General features: G+C 37.1%; 1 protein-coding gene across 1 annotated transcript in view; it reads left to right on the top strand.

The window, feature by feature from the left end:
* shank2b (SH3 and multiple ankyrin repeat domains 2b) overlaps positions 1-23,814 on the top strand; it is a 151,285-nt gene that overhangs the window by 38,023 nt on the left and 89,448 nt on the right. Inside the window, exons 5-10 of the mRNA XM_055191696.2 lie at positions 1,215-1,323; positions 1,599-1,750; positions 8,315-8,482; positions 9,004-9,120; positions 14,363-14,440; positions 23,639-23,705. Of these exons, the coding sequence (XP_055047671.2) occupies positions 1,215-1,323; positions 1,599-1,750; positions 8,315-8,482; positions 9,004-9,120; positions 14,363-14,440; positions 23,639-23,705 (691 nt within the window). The remainder of the gene's footprint in view (positions 1-1,214; positions 1,324-1,598; positions 1,751-8,314; positions 8,483-9,003; positions 9,121-14,362; positions 14,441-23,638; positions 23,706-23,814) is intronic.

The following is a 23,814-nucleotide window of genomic DNA, read 5'->3' on the forward strand; positions in this document are numbered from 1 at the left end:
ACAGAAAAGAAAATCTGTGGTATATGGACACGGAAAAATTTGGAGGTCCGTGACAATGACACGGATAAATGAGCAAAATATTCCGTGACTATAACGCGGAACTTTGTGAGATCATGTTGTTTATTTGTAAGAAATAGTGAGGGGCCGTTCACACACACGCGCCTAAAACGTGTGAAAAAACGCCACTTTCTCCTTCTTTCCAAAGCGCTTGGGCAGTTGTGCTCCTGAGGCGTCTGTCATGGAACCGCAATTATGAGCTGCTCCTCCATTTTTCTGCTGAGGTTTCAAAGTAACGCAAAAGGTGAGGAAGCTGATTGGTCCTTGTTACATGACCTGCGGTGCGCCTGTAAAAACCGCGTGGCTTAAATTATAAGCGTGCATACCACGCGCCTACATTTGAAATAGCAAACTTGAGCACTCAAAAGACGCGATATGTGAACGGCCCCTAAGAAAGTCATTCGTAGCAGTGTAACTAAAGAGGTCAATATAAAAACTATCCAAACCAAGGTTGCGGTATTTGGGGGAATGGGGCACCCTCAAAAATCTAAACTGGCAACACTAATCCCCCCTCCCAATATTTTTACAATGATTAATAAAACATATGTACTATTGAGATTTCAATCTCCCAGTAATTTAACCAAATCTACTCCCTTGGTGTTAACTAATAAATGCATGTTTATTTAGTTGTATTGCACAATTGAGATATTTTAGGTATGTTATGTTACATGACATCTCCATTTTGTAGTTAATGTGAACCATTCGCTCGTGTTAAAGAATGAATTATTAAAAAGTAGCGTTGGTTAAATGGGATCCAGAATTTTAATAATGCAAACAAACACCTATGGTGGTGTAATAATTTGTGGCACTTACTCACATATGTGTTGTGCATTGTGCATTAGTGGCTGACATGTCTGGATCAGTTCATATTTGTGCCATAGCTTCCCAATGGTCTCTATCTCAGCTGCTCTCTCTCTCTCTCTCTCTGATGTATCTGTATTGGGAGCTGCTCTCCTATCTATTTTTATCCAGCCTTGTATCACAGCATGTGTGTCCCGGAGTTCTCAAGAGGAAGTGAACTGAGACCCTTCACCCTCTTGTCTGATGTTTTTGTCTGTCTTTCTTGCCCTTCGCTTACTTCTTAATCATTAGGTCTCACTGTTTCATATTTACCCTCATCTGCCCTCTGTTTTTCATTCTGTCATGTCCCTTTTAAGGTCAACCTGAGGAAATTTATGGAGTACATCCAACATCACCAGGTGGACAAAGTCGCCATGCTGTTAGAAAGAGGGTTGGACCCCAACTATCATGACCCTGAAACTGGCGGTAGGGGATCTGATAAAATTGCACCAACATTAAGTTGTAATATCTTCATTTTTTGTAACATTTAGGTACAGATATGTATACATTTGGTACCAATATCTACCTTCGAGATACTAATATGAACTCTTAATGTCCAAAGGTTTTGAAAGGGCACCGCCCCAGTGACACCTATTGACACTTTTTTTTACATTGTATGAATATGTCATATTAATGAATCAAAATGTGTTGCTTTCATATACTGGTTTATTTTATATATTTAATGTGCTTCTGGTCTGCAGAGACGCCGCTAACTCTCGCGGCCCACCTGGACAATATGGTGGAGGTTATAATGACACTGAAAAATGGTGGAGCTCATTTAGATTTCCGCTCTCGGGATGGTATGACTGCCCTCCATAAAGCAGCCCGGGCTAAGAACCAGATCGCCCTTAAGGTAATAATAAACTCATTTCAAACGGTCATACAGAGTTCACGTCTTCTTGGTTCATCAGTTTAGTGTTGTTAAAAATGGCTGCCGCTGGTCTGAAACAGTCCAGGGAATCAGAATCTTACAGAGTCTTGGAGATATAATATTCAGGATTATTCAGCCGCTGTTAAAATATAGATTCAAAGCACACTGCATAAGCAATTTTTCTGTTTATCTTATAAAGTACATGGTAATTTTGTGATGCTTTTAAGGAATAGCTTCAATGAAATGTTTTCCCTTGACAACAATCGGTAATACAGTATAACTGCTGATGCACTATTGTTTTGTGAACGCAATACACTGTGTTCTTTGTGCTGTTGTACTCGCAGTACATTGCTTGTTGTTTATTTATAAACAGCCTACCGCAGAATTTCAGTTTTATACCTCTTCAAGTGTTTGAGCTGTAGATTTGCTGACTTTTTTAATTTCAAAGATGCATAAAAAGTGCTTGTAGTCATTTAGTTATGAAATTGCTTGGTTGGGAAATAATGAAATATATTGCATGTTTGAAATCTGGTAAATTTAGCCTGGAAACAGAGATTATTTTAAATAGGTGTCATTGTTTTGTGACTGCTCTCCATATACATTTGTGAACCTGGACCACAAAGTCATAAGTAGCATAGGTATATTTGTAGCAATAGCCAAAAATACATTGTATGGGTCAAAACGATCGATTTTTAATGCCTACAAACATTAGGATATTAAAAAGCACCAGTGGTCCGATTCACGATTTTAAATTTCCTTTGGTGTGTTAGTGTGTATTAGTACATGTTAACGATATGCAAAAGGTACAAACCCTTAAAGTAAACAATGACGCGAGTTATCGTATACATTGTAAATCTCTCTTTTTTTGACTATAACAAACACACGGATTTTAGGCAACAGTTTACATCCTGGGATTGGTGATGTAGACAAGACCGACATTATCATAATTCACAGCCTGTAAGTTAACTCCTGTCAGCATTGCATTGTGAGCGAATCTTTCAAACATGGTAAGGAGCGTCACATTTCCGGCTGACATCAGAGGTATTCAGACCAATCATAACGTACATATTAGCTGGCCAATCAGGGACACAGAGCTTTTCAAATCCGTGCGTTTCAGAAAGAGAGTGAAATCTGGTGCTACAAAAATGTACGGTATGTGGAAAATAATGTGTTTTTTAATCAAAAACTCTGTGAATACATTGTATTATACCAAATACACAAAGTAATGTTGTTTTTAGCAATGAAATAGGTGCCCTTTAAGTAAAGATAATTTTACATGAAGATATTTTGTAAATGTCCTACCATAAATATATAAAAAATTTATTTATAATTAGTAATATGTGTTGCAAAGGACTTCATTTGGACAACTTTAAAGGTGATTTTCTCAGTATTTAGATTTTTGGCAAACTCAGATTTCAGGTTTTCTAAATATCGTCCAATCCTAACAAACCATACATCAATGGTAAGCTTATTTATTCAGCTTTCAGATTATATAAAAAAATCACAATTTAAAAAATGACCCTTGTGACTGGTTTTGTTGTCCAGGGTAACATTTGTATTTTGGCTTTAGATTATGTCTTTAAATTTGTGGGTTTTACTACAAGACGTTAAGATGCTTTTGTTCTATGCTTAGAAACAAAAATATGTATTTAAATGTATTTATTTTAGTTGAATTGCTAAGCATTTATTTAATTAGTACAAACAGTATATCCACTTCACATACAAACTGTAACTAACTTTGTTTGCTCTTACTGTGGGTTCACACCAGCCGCGTTTGAGGCGTCAAATTTGCGTCTACTGCGTCTAGTTTGCTGCTTGAAAATTTTTAGTTTACTCGCGCGTGAAATACTAGTCATCGAGACATTCATGCCAAAATTCGCGTCATGGGAGAGGCTTCTGCGATTCCGCTGGCTTCCTGTAATCACGTCACTACTAGAGCAAGCTCCTGATTTGTTAATGTGGTGCGTTTTTCCGCCAAATTTCAAATTTTTCAATTTCCCGCAGCAATGCTCAATTCGCGGCATTCGCGCGAACTAGATGCGCGAATGAGGCAGAATCGCGTCTAACGCGCCGCGCTAAATGCCTCATTCGCACCGCGAGAACTCCAAACGCACGTCAACGCGTCTTTACAATGACTTATTATTGAAATCACTCACGCTTGACGCCTCTACCGTGGCTGGTGTGAACACAGCATTACAGTTTTCTGTTTAAACTAGGGCTGTCAAAATAAACGCGTTAATAACGCGTTAACGCAAATTAATTTTAACGGCACTACTTTTATTAACACGCGATTAACGCAACAAGCAATTTCTGTTTGACCCACAGCTGGATGAATTGAGACGCAGCAAGTAACCCGCGCTGTATAGATGAGTCGGAGCTTTTCATAAAAATAAGACCATTACAGCTCTCGCCTAGCGAATCCAATGCTCTAAATGGTCATTAAACATCTAAAATGATCTTTATCTGCACGTTTTCTGTGAGGTGTCCCGTCCCAAATCCATATAAAGCAAAGATGCGTCTTCTTTCACTTTTTAGTTTCGTTTTTAAAGCATTCAGAAATTATAGAAAATAGACTAAATAGACTGCAGGACTTTCTTGATGTTATAATAATTATTAAGAGAGATAAAGTTCGGGATCTGGTTAATGTTAAAAGAGTTATTAAGAGTGACAAGGCTCAAAAGCGATGTCTGACGCAGACGTCGGAAGCGCATGCACACAAACACGCGAGTGCGCGACCCCGATTTAAATAGACATCTAACACAAAATTACATTTTTAATATCTGTTTTGACAAGAATTCACGCAGGTATGACCTATAATCTGTTATATCTGAAGTGAATGTTTGGATTAACTGTTGAGGAAAAGTATCTGTTGTGTAACATTAGGCTATATTAAACCCTTGCATTAGCCTACAGTATCTTAAAGCAGTCTGTCTCAATGTCAAAATTAAACAATAAAAGAAAAACCTATATGTAACATATAGTGATATTGTTTTTGCTCTGCGTAAACAGGTATAGTTCTGTCATGCTTTGTCAGATTCCAACAATTGTTCCAATTGTTTTGAAGTTTTTTAATAGAGAATGTTAAAATATAAATTACACATTTTTGAAAATGTGCTCATCCCAGCTCAATTTGCCAGCACAGGTCACAAATGATGCAGCAGCAAACAGAAATGGAGAAAGAACAAGGTCTTCTAAAGGGAAAATCATATATAAAACTATGGCTGATGGTTCTGTTGAAAATGTAAACAGGCTGTTGTAGACATACATTTGCATATAGCATATATATTGACCAAATCCATGCTGATTAGAGCATTAAAAACTTGAAAAGTGTTACATTTAGGTAAATTTAGAACAGATAAAAATGTGCGATTAATTTGCGATTAATCGCGAGTTAACTCATGAAATCATGCGATTAATCGCGATTAAATATTTTAATCTATTGACAGCCCTAGTTTAAACATTTGCTCGTTATTACTGTAGCCTCTTATAGAACGGCTGAAATTCCACAAGGGGGCTTATTTGTAGGGCTGTCACTTTTGTGAAAAAATCGATTTCGATTTTTAATATGTAAGTGTTCATTGAATCGATTGTAAAATCGATTTTCCATGTCTAAAAATACTTTTCCTTTTTCAACGCCAAATAGCGGATAAATGTAAAGAGAGCGCTGGAAACGCATAAGTCAGTAATATTTCTTATTTATTGTCATTACGTTTCGTGCAGAATAACAAACAGCAACAGGAGTGCAACATTCTCGAAAAAATTATGCAGAGTGGACTGCTGCCATAACAAATGAAAAACATTACTGCAGGCTTCAAACCGGCTGCATTTATGATTTAGGCAATTCAAAAATTATTTTAAATAATGATTCGATCCATTTCAAACAACTGTTCAAAAATGAAACTTTAAATAGACTTACTTGAAGTTAAGAGCATGCTGTGTGTTTTTTTTATTAAACGTAACCGACACTTAGGCGGCACTAGGCAGGCATAATGAAATGCGCAAAAAGGCTAGGGCCATTACAAATTATTGGTCAGGAAAACAAGTCGTTTAACCTTTTCGGGGTCCAGAGCAGAGCGTTTTTTATTCACAATATGTCCATCTGTTGAGAAGACGCGCTCCGACCGCACTGATGTCCCAGGAAAAATCGGGTACTTCGTTGCCAGCTGCGCAAGGTGGGGGCATTTCGTATCTTCCACCACAAAAGCGGATCGCTGTCAGCTGGCAATGGTGGCTCCTTGTCATAAATCATCATCTCTGTAAGGTCGCAATTTCAACGCTTTCTCGTGTTGCACAGGTTTATTGATGTTGTCCTCCATTTTCTTTGCAAAACATTAGATACAGTGACTGAAAGCGTGAAACTACAGGTGCGTAAAATTGCTGGGTATTTTCTGTCTTGCTTTCGCAACACCTACTGCACTTTCGTAATTCTTTATTTTCTTTTTCTGCTTGTTTGTAAGTTTTGTTACTATATTTTAATTGTTTAATTATTTTCAAATTAATAGTGTACATATTTGGTTAAAATCGATTACCTATTTTCATTTTCGAAACTTTTTTTGGTTCGTCCAATCGATTGTGCAATCGATTTTCGAACGAAAAGTGACAGCCCTACTTATTTGTTCCTCAAACGTTGCACAATAAACGTGACATCCGAAAATATTCATTATAAATCGTAAATGAAAAGGGAGATTCTAACGAATGTCCGTGAACTAATTGTATACAGTATTTATATCGTAATTCGGTCAGAAACGTCAAGATTGTGAGATGAACAAATCGTTTTGGATTAAAAGGCTTGGATATTAAATTTCCTTGGACTTTTAGGGATTTATGAACAATTAGTTTTGGACAATTTCACCGAAGCAGATAAAGGAAAGATTTTGAAAGTAAGTAAAAATCCTAAATCGGCGCCACCCGGGTTAGGCAGCTAACAACTTCCTTATCAGGTTAAATAAATCACCTCTATTTCTTTAAATTAGTTTCTTTTGTTTGTCATATTCAAGAGCACCTATTACGTTACTAAAAACAACGTTATTTTGTATATTTGGTATAATACAATGTGTTTGCGTGGTTTATGGTTTAAAAAAAACATTATACCGTACATTTTTGTTGCTCTTCTAAGCCCTGCCGTCGCTCTAATTTGTTACAAAGCATACCGATTTGAAAAGCGCTGTGTCCCCTATTTGTCAGCTTACCAGTACGTTATGATTGGCCTGAATACCTCTGACATCAGCCGGAAATGTGACGCTCCTTACCATGTTTATTAGATTAGCCCACAATACTGACAGGAGTTAATATCGTCTTTACTTATCAATACGAGCCAAATCTGATCCAAGAAATGCAGATGACCAAGCTGATCGATTAACTTTGCCAGCACGGCTTGAGCAGGACGTAACAAATTGGTAGGGTAAGGATACCAAAACATTAAAACCATATCTTCATATCTGATCGTAGAAACGACAAACAACAAACGCTAATCTGCGCTTTTCAAAACTTGCGTTTGAATCATGGTTTAGTCAGTCGTAAATTCTTTAAATATGAAAACATAGACAACTTACGTTGGAAACGATAACTCTCATCATCGTTTACTTTGGGATATGTACCTTTGCATATCGTTAGTATGACTAATACACACCAAAGGAAATGTAAAATTGTGAACCGGATAATAGTTGCTCTTTAATGTGGTTATTAGGGATGTAGACGATGCTGAGATAACGTCTCTCCTAAATAACATCTTTTATCTCATATCTTTTTCTTGTACTCTCTCGTCTGTTTCTTACTTTAAAGTTCTTCATCACCCACTTTATCTGCACTGAAATTCTGTTGGAAACAAATCTCAAATCAAATTGTGTCTTGCGAGTCACTGTGCATGAAAGAAGTGAGCGATGCATCAAAAGAGGCCGTGTGTGAATCAATGAAGCTGTCTGCAGTTTGTGCATTTGCAGTATATGACTTTAGTGAATATATTGGGAGCATTTGCCGTCACTTGCAGTGAAGACAGATTTTTTTCTCAAGTATTCAATAAGTATATGATATATATGCAGTAGATAGTAGGCTACATACATACATTATACAAATTTTGTATATATATATATATATATATATATATATATAAAAATATATATATCAATTTATATATATATATATATATATATATATATATATATATATATATATATATATATATATATATATATATATATATTTATTTATTTATTTATTTATTTATTTATTTATTTATTTATTTATATATAGAGCGGTGGGTGGTAACTGGGTCATGCTACAGTAACCAGCCAAACCGACACCTTGGTACCAATAAACTAATCTTATACAAATTAATTATGAGGAGGTGCAAAATCTTAAGGGGACTCGTCTTTATTTAAAGACAATCAGAAAGAAGGATGATTTTGTTTGAGGCTTATTTTAGACTATTGCAAAACAAGCTGTCAAATGATTGTGGTTTATTACAAAGCAGTAAAGTGATAAAGCCTATGCTTATTGTGTTATTTAATTCTTGTGGGAGACATAATGGTGTGTCTCTTTTGTCTACAGGCAATGTTGGATTTGGGAGCATCTCCGGATTACAAAGACAGACAGGGTTTGACTCCTCTCTACCATACAGTAACTGTTGGGGGAGATCCCAGCTGCTGTGAGGTACTACTGCGTGCCCATGCCAGTGTCGGATGCCATGATGAGAACGGATGGCACGAAATCCACCAGGTGGCACAGTGTTTTACATAATTATACTTTTTTTATGGGCATGGCATTTTTGTTACCTAACAATGTTGAGTGTGATAAACACTTTATAATAAATGGTATACATTTATGAACAGGGGATTGGTATATTTGATGAAGTAATTATAATACAACTTCAGCTTGTATGGCAGCGGCTTTGTTTAAATATTAGACAGGTGACGAGATCAAACCAGTTTTAGATGAATCCATCAACAAGCCTGTCAGCGTACTGACATCTAGTGTTGTGATAGGTGGACTGCAGGATGTTATTATCCTGTCAGTCAAATTTCAGTTTTTACTCAGTCTCTAAAATTATTCATCAGTCTTTGAAAAATACAAGAGGACAGGGAGACTGAACTATGTTTTCATGATTTAAAAGACTTTCAGGTCGTACAACTGTATATACATTTTTAAAAGCTTTTACATACACTGTTACAAGCTTCTTTATTGAATCTGCGCTCTCAGATTTTTTACTATACTCAGTATATGGTGATCTCATTTGTTAGGCTTGCCGATACGGGCACGTTCAACACCTGGAGCATCTCTTGTATTATGGTGCGGATATGCGAGTTGAAAACGCATCTGGTAATACGGCCCTTCATATCTGCGCCCTGTACAAACAGGTATGTAATCACACTGTACCTTTAATGAACTGAATTCAGCTCCATTTAACCAGTCGATAAACAGAGGTTATTGGCGTCATAGATGTCAATGCAAGAATTTGAAAAAAACATTGTTTTCTCTTTCAAGATCAATATTGTTTCAAGGGAGAAATCAATGGGACCGGAGCCAGATAGCTAAGATTGAGGGCAGTGGGAGTTCTTTCAAGTACTTTAGAGTACTTACACTCTTAAAAATAAAGGGTACTATGATGCCATAGAAGAACCATTGTTGGCTGTATGGTTCCATGAAGAACCTTTCTGTTTTATAAAAGCTTCTCAGTAGTGGAATAAGGTTGTACAGACTATAAAACGGTAATAAAGGGAAGGTTCAAAAACAAAATCCGTGCATACACACCTTAAACTCCCTGGTAAAACTAATAAATTGGCGCACACAAAGAAACAAGACAATAGGAACAAAATGTTTAACTTTTTTCTTTCTTTTATTGTTTGATTGACATTGAGACAGACAGCTTTAAGATCTACTATAATGCAAGGATCTAATATAATGTTACACATCAGATATTTTACAGTTAACCAAACACTCACTTAAGACATAACAGATAATATCTGCGTGAATTCCTGTTAAAACAGATATTTTTAAAACTGTAATTCTGTGTATATACTGAATATGGGTCACGCGTGTGAATGCTTCAGATCTGTCAATCAGCGCGACAAAGATCATTTTCGAGTTTTGTCTCTCTTAATAACTTTTTTAACATCAATTAAAAGTGCAGTGTGTAATTTTTAGAAGGATCTCTTGACAGAAATGCAAAATAATATACAAAACTATATTATCAGGGGTGTATAAAAACCTTTCATAATGAACCGTTATGTTTTTATTACCTTAGAATGAGACATTTTTATCTACATACAAAGAGGGTCCCCTTATGTGGAAGTCGCCATTTTGTGCCGCCATGTTTCTACAGAAGCTCTTAACGGACACATTTTTTTATTAAGTTGTCTCCAATGATGACATGTTTGTCCTGTGTCGACTACTGTAGCTTCTTTATGTGTTTCAAAAGCAAGGGGTGAGCTGTGAACTGAGCTGTTGGTTGCAATTTGCACCTCACCACTAGATGCCGCTAAAATTTACACACTGCTCCTTTAAGTCCTGAACTTTATCTTAATTACTCTTTTAACATCAAGCAAGTCCTGAATTTTATTTTCTAATTCCTACATGTTTTAAAATCGAAACCAAAATGTGCATATGATGGACAAGTATCCTTTGTTTACAGTTGGTTAAGCATTTAGGACAGTACACCTCTTAGAAAACATACAAATAAAGATAATTTTAGATGTTAAAAGAGTAACTAAACCCTAAACCAACTTTTTTTTGGGGGGGGGGGGCTTTATTAGTGCTGTTCATTGATTTGAGTAACATTTTTCACATTTGGGTATAAAGAGTTTTAATGCTACAATATATGGTGTAAAAATGTCTGAGTGTTGCCCTCTTCAGGTTGAACGGTGGCTACTGCAGTTGAATTTTTCTATTGGATGTTGCGGTACCGCGTGACGTAAGCGGTACGACCCTACGTAAGCAGGTTCAAGCTCTGATCAGGGGTTTAGTTACACTTTAATTACTCTTTTAACTAGGGAGGCTCCGATCAGGATTTTTGCAGCCGATACCGATTACCGATTTGTGATCTTCGTGATCGACCAATACCGATTCCATTACCGTTTTTTTTTTTTTAAAAGCTGAAATGCAAGCTCTTTGATGACTGTAACTGTTACAATTTTTTCTAGTCATCGAGTCATTTAATGCCATTATCGGCCGATACCGATCGGCGGCCGATCGATCGGAGCATCCCTACTTTTAACATCAAGCAAGTCCTGCATTTTATTTTCTAATTCCTGCATGTTGTAAAATCTAAATCAAAATGTCAGACATGCGTATGATGGACAAGCATCCTTTGTCTACAGTAGGTTAAGCATTTAGGTACAGTACACCTCTCAGAAAACATACAAATAAAGATAATTGTACATGTTTAACTCTTTCCCTGCCAGCGTTTTTTTAAAAGTTGCCAGTCAACACCAGCATTTTTCATGATTTTCACAAAAAGTTTAATCCCTTCCAGAAAATGTTCTTCTTTTAATATATAAACATACAATATATCAAATGAAGGAACAGACAAACAAAACAAACCGTTTCATCCTACCTTCATGTGTTCTCTTTTTATCATCTCTCAAATATGGGTAGGTTTCTTCAAAAACACCAAATTTTGAGCAAAAAGCTGAGATAATTGCGTTTTTGTGAAGGACTTTTGACAGAGAATTGATTCAGAGCGATCCTCAAAACATACACGGACATACAGCTGTTTGCACTAGGGCGATACTTCTGGGTTTTATAAGTTGTGCCACCTAATAGCGGTATAATAGCGGTAGATAATAGCGGTATTACGGATTGCCGGAAACACTCGTCATTGGCAGGGAAGGGTTTTCTTTTAATTGACAAGTTAACTCGTCATTGGCGGAGTTAATGACTATTTAGAGCATTGGGATCACTAGATGAGGGCTTAATGTAAATATTTTTATGAAAAATTCCACGAAAATTGACATTTATTCTTTATTTTGCCTGTAACTCAAAATTAAACTGTGTGCATTCCGACTCATTAAGAAAGCACGGGTCACATATACTTCCTTGACAGACTGATATTGTAAGATTTCTTATGAGTTAGTGTAGATTTGTTAGCAAATGACTTCTTGAATCAGTACACTTTATGCTGCGGTACCCTTTAAAAAGGTATAGGTACAGATATGTATATACAGTATGTTTGGCACCAATATGTACCTTTGAGGTTCTAATATGAACTCTATATGCTTTTGTACCTTGTAACATCAAAATTTATATCACAAAAGGACTATAGTAAAACAGACATGGAGATTATGGACTTGACTAAAATCACTAAGAAGCTCTGATAAAAATTGCTTTATCCCACCTCACTATCTAAAACTAATCCCGTCCGAATAGTACTAAAAATTTAAAAAAGACTTTAGATGGGTTTTGCAGTCAGGGTCACATATGTTTTTATTTAATATACTAAAGGGTCAGGTTCACGTCATGGGAAGATTCAGGGTGGAACTGGTGCCATATTCATTTTCTATAAAACCCAGTAATGATTGCGGGTAATTACAGTGTTCTGGATTCCCCATTGTTCCCCATTCCGTCTACAATAAATCCCGAGCTGAAATCAGCTGGAATCCAGAGTACCTTTAACATAGCATTCAGTGTTTATGAATGGACAACAACCCATTACATTCACAACATTAAGCGGGCAGGCAGATAATCACCTTATGTTTCCTCTGTGGGAGATTCAGTCTGGTGTATCTGCTCGGGGTCACAGCACGGCCGTCATTGTTTGCTGAAACCGCAATCGCTATTCACTGCTGTATTCAGCCTGTATTTAACGTAACATTCATGCTGTGACTTCTATATTGATCTGAGATTCACAATGTGTATATCACAGTATAAGCAGTTTTATTTTCCCTTTGCATTTTGGTACGAGTCTGGATTGGTCATGAGGTGAGTAGCTGCTCTTAAAGGGACACTACACATTTTTTGAAAATATGCTAATTTTCCAGCTAGAGTTAAATATTTGATTTTTACCGTTTTGAAATCCATTCAGCTAATCTCCGGGTCTGGCGGTACTACTTTTAGCATAGCTAGCATAATCCATTGAATCTGATTAGACCATTAGCATCACGCTAAAAAATAACCAAAACGTTTCGATATTTATCCTATTTAAAACTTGACTCTTCTGTAGTTACATCGTGTACTAAGACGAACGAAAATTAAAAGTTGTGATTTTTTAGGCAGATATGGCTAGCAACTATATTCATTCTTACGTAATAATCAAATACTTGCTGCCGTAACATGGCTGCAGCAGGCGCAATGATATATTACGCAGTGCCCGAAAATAGTCCTCTTGGTAACTTTCAATAGTTGGGGACTATTTTTGGGCACTGCATAATATAATTACTTAATTTTCCATCTTTCTTAGCACACAATGAAGCGAAAGTATTTGATGAACGTATAGTATGTGCCGAGAGCATTCAGTTAATGTCATTTTTGATGGAGGTGGCGGTTAGGGGCTTTTGCACCTGACGTCCTCCATTGACCTCATATGCCTGAGCTCCTCCTTCACGGTCATTGTACTATATTGCATTGCACAGATAAAAGTCATACAGGTTAGGACACTAGGGTGAGTAAATGATGACTTTTATTTTTGGCTGAACGTTTCCCCTTAATCACATGGGACTCTCCCCATAATAAGTTTACGGTGCTGTTAAATGGTGACATCGCGTAGAACTTGCAAAAATCAATTGGCCCTAGGCGTATGACAATAAATAAACTTTCTTTCACTGGCTGGTTTGATTCATTGATTCCTGAAAGCCCTCAAGGTCAGTTGTCACATACAGTATGATGAATTGTGTATCTCAACATTCAACCCGCGCTGACCAATGGGGTCGTTATTTAAAGTACTCCTCTGTAATGATTGGCCACAGCGGGTTATTATTAAAGCCGATGCACCGTTAAACCTTTAATTTCTCTCGTTTATCAGTTTGAATGCAGTCAAGGGCTGGTTTGGGAGTCTCGATTGCGCCTATTTGTCACCATGTCAACGAGTCACTTGGTACGGTGCCAAATGCAGGCCAATGGTATTTATAAGAACAGGGAATAGTCATGTGATTACGTCTAATACAAGATCTGGCAGCAGCTGTGAAACTAGTATTAGAAGCGAGATAGGAGGAATAGGCAACGGAGGTGTGTGTATGTGCGATTGTGTGTCAATTTAATGGTGAGGTTTGCCGTGGGTGGGCTGCTGAATCCAGCTGGATATAGTGGGCTGGAGAGCTACAGAGCCCTGGTTCCACAAGCATCTCCCTCCCTTTCTCTCGTTCTGCTTTTCATTCTCACATACACATTCATGCACACCGACATCGCTGCCGAGACCCCCTCTCGTTTCTCTTCGGGTGTTGAGCTTCTTACTTGAATTTGGAGACCACTAAGCTGAGGGAGACACTTTTGAAAGAAGAGGATTTGATCTCTAATAGCTCGGAAAATTAAGAGCGCTTCTTTTTTTCGGGTTTCGCGTTCGATAAAAATATTAAGGTGTGGAGTTAGATGATTATTGTTAATTGAATCTAACCTATAGAATTAGAATGAATAAATGAAACAAAAAGTCTTCTGCTTTTTCTTCTGAAGGAAAAGTGTGCCAAGGTTCTTTTGGTCCGTGGAGCCAGCAAAGACGTCAAGAACTACAGAGGACAAACTCCCTTTCAGGTACGAGAATATATTTTTCTCTATCATGTTCAGTGTCCATTTCAGCAACAGTTGGGTGACGCATCTCTGCTATGTTTCTTAACAATGATGGTCAGATGTTTCTTTGAAGGCTTGCTCATTTGAATCAAGTTTATTATATTTTGTTGGTTAATCATTGAAACGAACACAACGATAAGCGCAAAATAAACTTAAGTCGGTTGCTCAATTAAGTGATAATTAATTAGACAGAATCGCTGATGATTTACAGAGAAACAAAATGAGCCTGAGGGGAATTCATCATCATTTTATTATGTTTGTTTGCATGGTTTAGTGTTTCCTGATATTCTGGAATAGAAGTGCAGTTTTTTAATAAATGTATAAATCTCTGTTTTCCGCATCTGTTTACTTTGGGATTTTTTCAAATGTCAGGTTGTGACATTCAGTAGCTTGCGTGAGATGCCTGACAGCAGTAGCGGTGATTCAAGCCTGTGGCCTTGAGATGATGACAATATTGCCTGGAACTGTCTGGACTTAATAATTAAAAAAAAACATTTTAACATTTGAAATCACCTAAACACGCCCCTACCCCAATAGAATCGGGACCTTCTTTTGATAGACCCGCCCTTCACATACGCAACCCAGGCAACGATGTTGGTTAGTAGCAAGCGTGCCGCACAAGCCCTGAAAAGTGAAGCCAAAACGTCTCGATCGCCCCCCAGTGACTGGTCCTAGTATAGGTCATAAACCCCGCCTCCCCATGTTATTCAATGGGACTTGAGACCAACTAAACAATTTTGCACTTCAATTATCTTTTTTCTGAAGCTGGTTTCTGTCATTTAGTGTAGTTTTTATCACGCTGATGTAAATTCAAGTGTTTGTTTTTAAAATAAGTTTGTTTTTAGTTTAATGCTATAAAAACGGTGGTGTCACGTCATGATTGACAGCTGTGAAATGTGCATTCTGCGAGGGCGGGGCCTTGATTTTGCGGCTTTACTTCCTGCTCACTACTGTGCAGGACTGGTCCCGAAATCGCTACTGCGCAGACTCAAGATCCAAGACGTCAGCTCCGTATCGGGACACCGGCTTCACTTTTCACCAATGGAAGAGGGCAATCTTTTTTTACAGTCTATGGTTAGTAGACACGCCCCTTACTGCTGATTGGCTACAAGGGTGTTTTGGTAGTCAGCCCGACTCCTTTTCCAACGTGTTTTTCAAATATCGCGCACCCCGCCTTTAATTGATTTAGCATTTTACTATATATTAATTTATATTAATAATTTAATATATATTTTATTTCTCAGCCTTTTCATAGCTCAAGAAATTTGATGAAGTTTCATTTAGGTATCAATTTAGTCTCAGATGTTACTCCTAAAATTGCTTAGGTGAAATAAAAATACAAACAAATGATTGTTAAAATACATAACAATAAAACACAATAAAACTGACGATAATTTTTTTATGTAATATTGCAGTGTTTATTAAAACAATTTATCTGTGAATTTTTTTTTCCCTCATAAACTTCAATCAAAATCTTAAAATGTACTTCTTGTGGCGATCATTCTCTGACGTCAGCTAGGTAGGCGGCTTGGGCGGAAGCATCTGTTAACCACACCCCCTTCAACTGTTAAAGGGATAGTTCACCTTAAAATAAAAATTCTGTCATCATTTACTCATCCTCATGTTGTTCTAAACCTGTATGAATTTCTTTTTTCTTATGTACACAAAAGAGGATATTTTGAGAAATGATGGTAAACACACAGCAGATAGTGACCATTGACTTTCATAGTAGGAAAAAAATATTTTGAAAGTATTGTGATAAATGAAGAAGAAAATATTTAGATAAATGATAGTTAGCACATAGTTAACGGTACCCATTAAATTCCATCATATTTTTTATTGCAACTATGGAAGTCAATGGTCACTATCTGCTTTATGTTTACCATAATTTCTCAAAATATCTTCTTTTGTGTACATCAGAAAAAAAATTCATACAGATTTACACCAACACAAGGATGAGAAAATGATGACAGAATTTTTTTTTTAGGTGAACCGTCCCTTGAAGGGGTCGCACAATGGACGAGACATGCAGCGTCGCTTCTAGGACAACTCGAAGGTATTGTACACCGGAAGTGCACATAAAATAGCACAAGCTTAGTCAGATACCGTCTACTTCAAAATCCAAATATACATTAGCAGCCAATGTTAATCGCTAAAGATTGGTATGATGTTATGTAATGTTAAAACTATGTTAAAGGTCATCAAGACTATTGGTCCTCCTAGTTGTCAATCAGGAGTGTTGCGCAATTGCATTTTTTAAAAATGTGGAGAAGACAGTTCTTTTCTAAAATTCGAGAAAAACCTCCGCTACACCTTTAATGGCGCTCTGTGGCGCAACAGGGATTTGAGAATGTCGGCGGTGTTCGCACATTCATAGAAAATAATGTGTTCTGTTATTAGATGTGCGGCGCTGCGCTTCTCGTCCGGTGTGCGACCCCCTTTAGTCTGCTGCCAGTTCCATTTCTGAAAGCCTACTTAAAATGCCTATTTTTTATCCAATCAAAGCACAGTGGAAAACACAAATCACGCCTACTATATCCATTTCACTCGGAAATACGTCACAAGACAGAAGTAAAGTTGATCGCGACTTCACAGGACTTTAATATTTGCTGTAGAAGTATTGTTTATTGATAGTTCATGTTAGATAATGCATTAACTAACTGTTAAAGGAATAGTCTACTCATTTTCAATATTAAAATATGTTATTACCTTAACTAAGAACTGTTGAATCATCCCTCTATCATCTGTGTGCGTGCACGTAAGCGCTGGAGCGCGCTGCGACGCTTCGATAGCATTTAGCTTAGCCCCATTCATTCAATGGTACCATTTAGAGATAAAGTTAGAAGTGACCAAACACATCAACGTTTTTCCTATTTAAGACGAGTAGTTATACGAGCAAGTTTGGTGGTACAAAATAAAACGTAGCGCTTTTTCGACTCGGCGCAGTAACACCCTCCCTCTCCCATTATGAGAGGGAGAAGGGGAGCGGACTTTTCAGGCGAGTCGAAGTACTCCCAAAAGTGCTATTACGCCATAAATTATAGTTCCTCTTTTAAATCCGCTTAGAAAAGCGCTACGTTTTATTTTGTACCACCAAACTTGCTCGTATAACTACTCTTCTTAAATAGGAAAAACGTTGATGTGTTTTGTCACTTCTAACTTTATCTCAAAATTGTACAATTGAATGAATGGGGCTAAGCTAAATGCTATCGAAGCGTCGCAGCACGCTCCAGCGCTTACGTGCACGCACACAGATGATAGAGGGATGATTCAACAGTTCTTAGTTAAGGTAATAACATATTTTAATATTGAAAATGAGTAGACTATTCCTTTAACAAATACAACCTTACTGTAAAGTCTTACTGGTAAAATAATCTGTATTTGAGTAAATTTAATGAGAAATGTTTGAGGTTATATTGATATCTTCAACAGTATTGACTGTAGCCTTGGCAAATTTGAGCTCAATTTGTGACACGCTTATCTGAAACTCTAATGCAGACATTTTATGATATTTCTAAGTCTTTTCATTTACAGATTTACCCAGTGTCCACTTGCTATGAAAATGGTGATCCATCCCTCAAAGCAATGTCATAACGAAATGAATTATTTAAGCTTCAAAGCATGCCCTAACATGCTGATGGCAAAACAGCACGTACAGTAAACCGTCTTAATAGCAAACGCCAACATCAATACTGTACTAGACCACCCACACAATGTTAGCTTAACCCTTTGAAATGCAACCTCCTTGACAGAAATAACCACATCGGCACTGCAGTTACACTTGTTACGTTGTTTTTATAAACTGATTTCATAATGCAAAGTGTAGATCAGCTCATCAAACAAAGCCCTTTCACAAAAAGCAGCATTGTGCGATTGTGCCACATTTTCATTACATTAGTTTTATTGTAAGCCTTTTCGGTGTGCCCTCTAGGCATCAAACCGACTCTTGCACGGCTAATGAAATGATTTAACAGTTGAGCAACACGAACACTGAGGTTCCCATTGTGTTTAACGTTTAAAAACACAACATAAGACCAAAAAATACTGTATCTGTGCTCAAACAGATTTGTATGTATCTGGGTGCTCAGATATGTGTGGTTGTTTGTGTCTAATTGGCTGTTTGTGTTTATTTTTGCAAGACAACACATATCCAACAGTAATCCAATGGCAAACCTCCAAAAGATATTAAAAATAGAGCCCACATCATACAGTATATTTTGCAGTCTGTTCTTCTTGAATCCTGGTCAATTCTAGATCTTGTTAAACAATTGAAGCATTAGAAATGGTTTCTGCAATGGTTCATGGACGGCCTCGTTGTGTTAGATATACTGGTTTACAACCTCTAAGCTTTGAATTGACCCTGCTCACTCCAAACTTGACGTAGGAGTGAAGTGTTTATGTAATATAGATATCAGCGCTCCGCTGGTGCGTTGTTTAATGCGCTGTATTATTCATCTCACGCTGCTGAAATCATATTTCACGCCTCGCCGGCCGCTCGATTACATCTCATTTAAGCAGCTCATGAAACTTCAGGCGCTCTACTGGACTGCTCCCGTACGCACGGTTAACCAGAACTCACGCTGTTCAATCCGGTTTGAGCAAATCATAACCTCTACCCTTACTCCAAGACAAATTACACAGGGTCAAAGGCAAACCCTTTAGGAGTGTAGTAATGAAAGGTTGCATCTAGCAATTTTGTTATAATATTCTTAGGGGAAGCAAAAATGGTTCATAAAAATGGTATGGTCGCTAGCTGTCACTGGGGCGGTACCCTTTCAAAAGGTCCAGATATGTACAAGTTAGATACAGATGTGGATATATTTGCTACCAATATGCACTTTTGAGTTACTTAAAGGTGTAGATTTTTAGCGGCATCTTGAGGTGAGATTGTGAATTGCAACCAATGACTCAGTCCACAGCTCACCCCTTTCTCTCGAAACGCATAGAGAAGTTACGGTAGCCACCACACGACAAACATGTCATCGTCTGAGACAAAGTAGTGATAAAATAGAGCAGTTTGTCTGTTTATGGCTACTGTAGAAACATGGTGGCGCAAAATGGCGACTTCCATGTAAGGGGACCCGCAGTGTATGTAGATAAATGCGGCTCGGTTTAAGGTAATAAAAACAATACAATTCAGTTTTGTAACAGTTATTTTGGTCTTTATACACCACTGATAATATAGTTATGTACACTCACCTAAAGGATTATTAGGAACACCTGTTCAATTTCTCATGAATGCAATTATCTAATCAACCAATCACATGGCAGTTGCTTCAATGCATTTAGCGGTGTGGTCCTGGTCAAGACAATCTTCTGAACTTCAAACTGAATGTCAGAATGGGAAAGAAAGGCGATTTAAGCAATTTTGAGTGTGGCATGGTTGTTGGTGCCAGACGGGCCGGTCTGAGTATTTCATAATCTGCTCAGTTACTGGGATTTTCACGCACAACCCTTTCTAGGGTTTACTAAGAATGGTGTGAAAAGGGAAAAACATCCAGTATGCGGCAGTCCTGTGGGAAAAAATGCCTTGTTGATGCTAGAGGTCAGAGGAGATTGATTCAAACTGATAGAAAAGCAACTTTGACTGAAATAACCACTCGTTGCAACCAAGGTATGCAGCAAAGCATTTGTGAAGCCACAACACGCACAACCTTGAGGTGGATGGGCTACAACAGCAGAAGACCCCACCGGGTACCACTCATCTCCACTACAAATAGGAAAAAGAGGCTACAATATGCACAAGCTCACCAAATTTGGACAGTTAAAGACTGGAAAAAAGGTTGCCTGGACTGATAAGTCTCGATTTCTGTTGAGACATTCAGATGGTAGAGTCAGAATTTGGCATAAACAGAATAAGAACATGGATCCATCATGCCTTGTAAACACTGTGCAGGCTGGTGGTGGTGGTGTTATGGTGTGGGGGATGTTTTCTTGGCACACTTTAGGCCGCTTAGTGCCAATTGGGCATCGTTTAAATGCCATGGCCTACCTGAGCATTGTTTCTGACCATGTCCATCTCTTTATGACCATCCTCTGATGGCTGCTTCCAGCAGGATAATGCATCATGTCACAAAGCTCGAATCATTTCAAATTGGTTTCTTGAACATGACAATGAGTTCACTGTACTAAAATGTCCCCCACAGTCACCAGATCTCAACCCAATACAGCATCTTTGGGATGTGGTGGAACGGGAGCTTCGTGCCCTGGATGTGCATCCCACAAATTTCCATCAACTTCAAGATGCTATCCTATCAATATGGGCCAACATTTCTAAAGAATGCTTTCAGCACCTTGTTGAATCAATGCCACGTAGAATTAAGGCAGTTCTGAAGGCGAAAGGGGGTCAAACACAGTATTAGTATGGTGTTCCTAATAATCCTTTAGGTGAGTGTATATTATATTGCATTTCTGTTGATTAATCCATAGCAGCATAAAAGTTTTTGTTTACATCATATATGTGTGTGAACTGTGTATAATAATTATGTATAGATAAATATGCACAGATGCTTGTATAATTGTAAGAAAAAATATATATTTATATATTAAGTATTTGAAGAGTTTCGTTGCAAAACGAAATAAATCCATTATTTTACATTTTTGTCAAAACATGTTTATTATCATGTTATCATGTTATTATTTTGTTTTATGGTGCTACTTAGCTGTATTTTTTAAGTTATGAAGGTTTAAATCAAAACAACCCAACTGCAGTTGCATTGAAATTAATTGGAATGCACAACCAAAAAACGAGATTTCTGTACAATTAAAAAAACGGTGGTTATCTCGTTTTGAAACGAAACTCTTCATTTATATATAATATATAAATGAAACAAAAACTTTTATTCTGCTATAGATTAATCGCGATTAATCAATAAGCATCGCTACTTTAAATGCACTCTTTGGTACCAGTATGTAATTTTAGAGGTGCTAATGTAAACCCTTTAGGTGCAAATGTGTACTTTTTGATAGTGTACTGCTCTAGTGACACCTAGGGACAATTTTTTTGACAGTATGGCATTGTTTTGAGGAACTCTTGTTAGCACCTTGTTAGTTGTTTCCATTTTGGAATGACGAATCAGGTTGCTCAAAAAGAGCTCGTAAATATACCGGATGAACAAATTTGTTTCTTACTAAATTAGGCCTTTACCGTGTTGATTTACTTACCTGGAATTTCTCAGCTCTAGATTTGTTTTTGGCCCATCTAACACTGTACCTCTAAACTGCAGCCAAGCACCATATTTCATATGAAAAGGAATGCAGTTCTTCTGAAGCTCATTACATCAAACCTTAGCAACCCAGCCTAGTGAATGAAATCTGCATTTTATCACACCTACAGCGCCGAAACTCATAAGCATACTACGCTGCGCCGTGCCTTTTATGCAGTATTTAAAACACGGCTTTGTTCTCACATCTGAACTTGCTAACCAGACTGATGTCTAAATTATAGATCAATTAATAGACCATGGTTGGTATGTGTGGCAAAATTGAAGCTATTAAATATAAATTAACTCATGCTGAATGAAAAATCAAGCTATTAAATAAATGTATTAAATCCTCGGAGGCTCTCTTTAAAGTCACAACCATGTTAAAAGTTAAGTGTTTCGGATTGCTAAAATAGCAAAAGATTTCGAATCACTTCCACATTCTGCAATTGGTTGAACAAGCAGGAATCCCAGCCACAAGCTTCTGTGATTGGCTAAGCCAAAGCTCTTATACACTGTAAGAGCTAAAAGTGGATCAACTTAAAAAATTACTTGAGTTGGTAAAGTTTTTTCAACTTAAAATTTCACTTGAGGTTAAACATTTTTGTTGAAAATGCTTACTTTTTTAAGTGTTTCCAGTTGAAGTAATTTTTTAAGTTGATTAAGTGTTTACACATATTATGGAATTAAAGGAAAACATCACAGTTTTTCAATATTTTGCTATGTTTTTACCTCAACTTAGACAAATTAATATATACCTATCTTTTTTCAATGGGTGCACTTAATCTTTGTACAGCGCGTCGTGAATATTTTAGCATTTAGCCTAGCCCCATTCATTCCTTAGGATCCAAACAGGGATGAATTTAGAAGCCACCAAACACTTCCATGTTTTCCCTATTTAAAGACTGTCACGTGAGTAGTTACACGAGTAGGTATGGTGACACAAAATAAAACGTGGCGATTTTTTAAGCGGATAAAAAATATTGTATGGCGGAAGAGCACTTAGTTTGCAGCACTTCGACCTCGGCGCGCAGTAACATCATCACTCCTGTGAACTCCCCCTCTCGCTCAAACTTCCAAAAATATTACTGCACCCGAGGTCGAAGTGCTGCAAACTAAGTGCTCTTCCGCCATACAATATAGTTTTCATTTTTTATCCGCTTAAAAAAGTTGCCACATTTTATTTTGTGCCACCATACTTACTCTTGTAACTACTCATGTAAGAGTCTTTAAATAGGGAAAACATGGAAGTGTTTGGTGGCTTCTAAATTCATCCCTGTTTGGATCCTAAGGCATGAATGGGGCTAGGCTAAATGCTAACACACTCACGACGTGCTTTACAATGATTAAGTGCACGCATTGAATAAAGATAGGTATGTATTAATTCGTCTAAGGTGAGGTAAAAACAGTAAAATATTGAAAAACTGTGCTGTTTTCCTTTAACCTAAGAAAGAATTCATATGAAGATAATCTACTTCACTCCTTTATTTCACTACTACGTCAGATTAAACTGTAACAGCTATAATTTTACACTGTAAAAAAGTTGGTTCAACTTATAAAAGTAAGTTGCCTGTTAATTACCTGGTTAATTCAACTTAAAAAGATTAGTCGACAATCATTTTAACACAACTTTTTTTTGAGTTAACTAATATTTTTAAGTTGAATTAATTCACAATTTTAAGGCAACCAGGTAACTTACTTATTTAAGTTGAACCAACAAATCTTTTTTTACAGTGTAGGTGTTATTGTGTTTGCTTACAGTGTCCTTATTATTGAGTTTACTAACTCACTCCTTCATGATGTTTTTTCTGTATTTGTAATAACTTGTCTCTATTTCATGAATCCTTTTTATGAAACCAAAATGGGTCGGTTGAGCACTTCGGAGAGAAAAATGTGATAAAGCAATCGAACATCCAATGCTAACAATCTAATCTCATTTATGTCTTGTTTTTTCTTAAAGGTGGCCATTATTTCTGGTAATTTTGAGCTTGCAGAAATCATAAAGAATCACAAAGACTCTGATATTGGTAAGTTTACTAAAGCTTATTGTGTGTGTCAACTGCATTGCATTTTTAGACGAAAACGTAAATGCACTCTAAAGGGGATCAGCGCAGCGCCACGCCGTTTTAAAAAAAT

This window comes from Misgurnus anguillicaudatus, chromosome 6, assembly GCF_027580225.2.
Source record: "Misgurnus anguillicaudatus chromosome 6, ASM2758022v2, whole genome shotgun sequence".
Classification (NCBI taxonomy): Eukaryota; Metazoa; Chordata; class Actinopteri; order Cypriniformes; family Cobitidae; genus Misgurnus; species Misgurnus anguillicaudatus.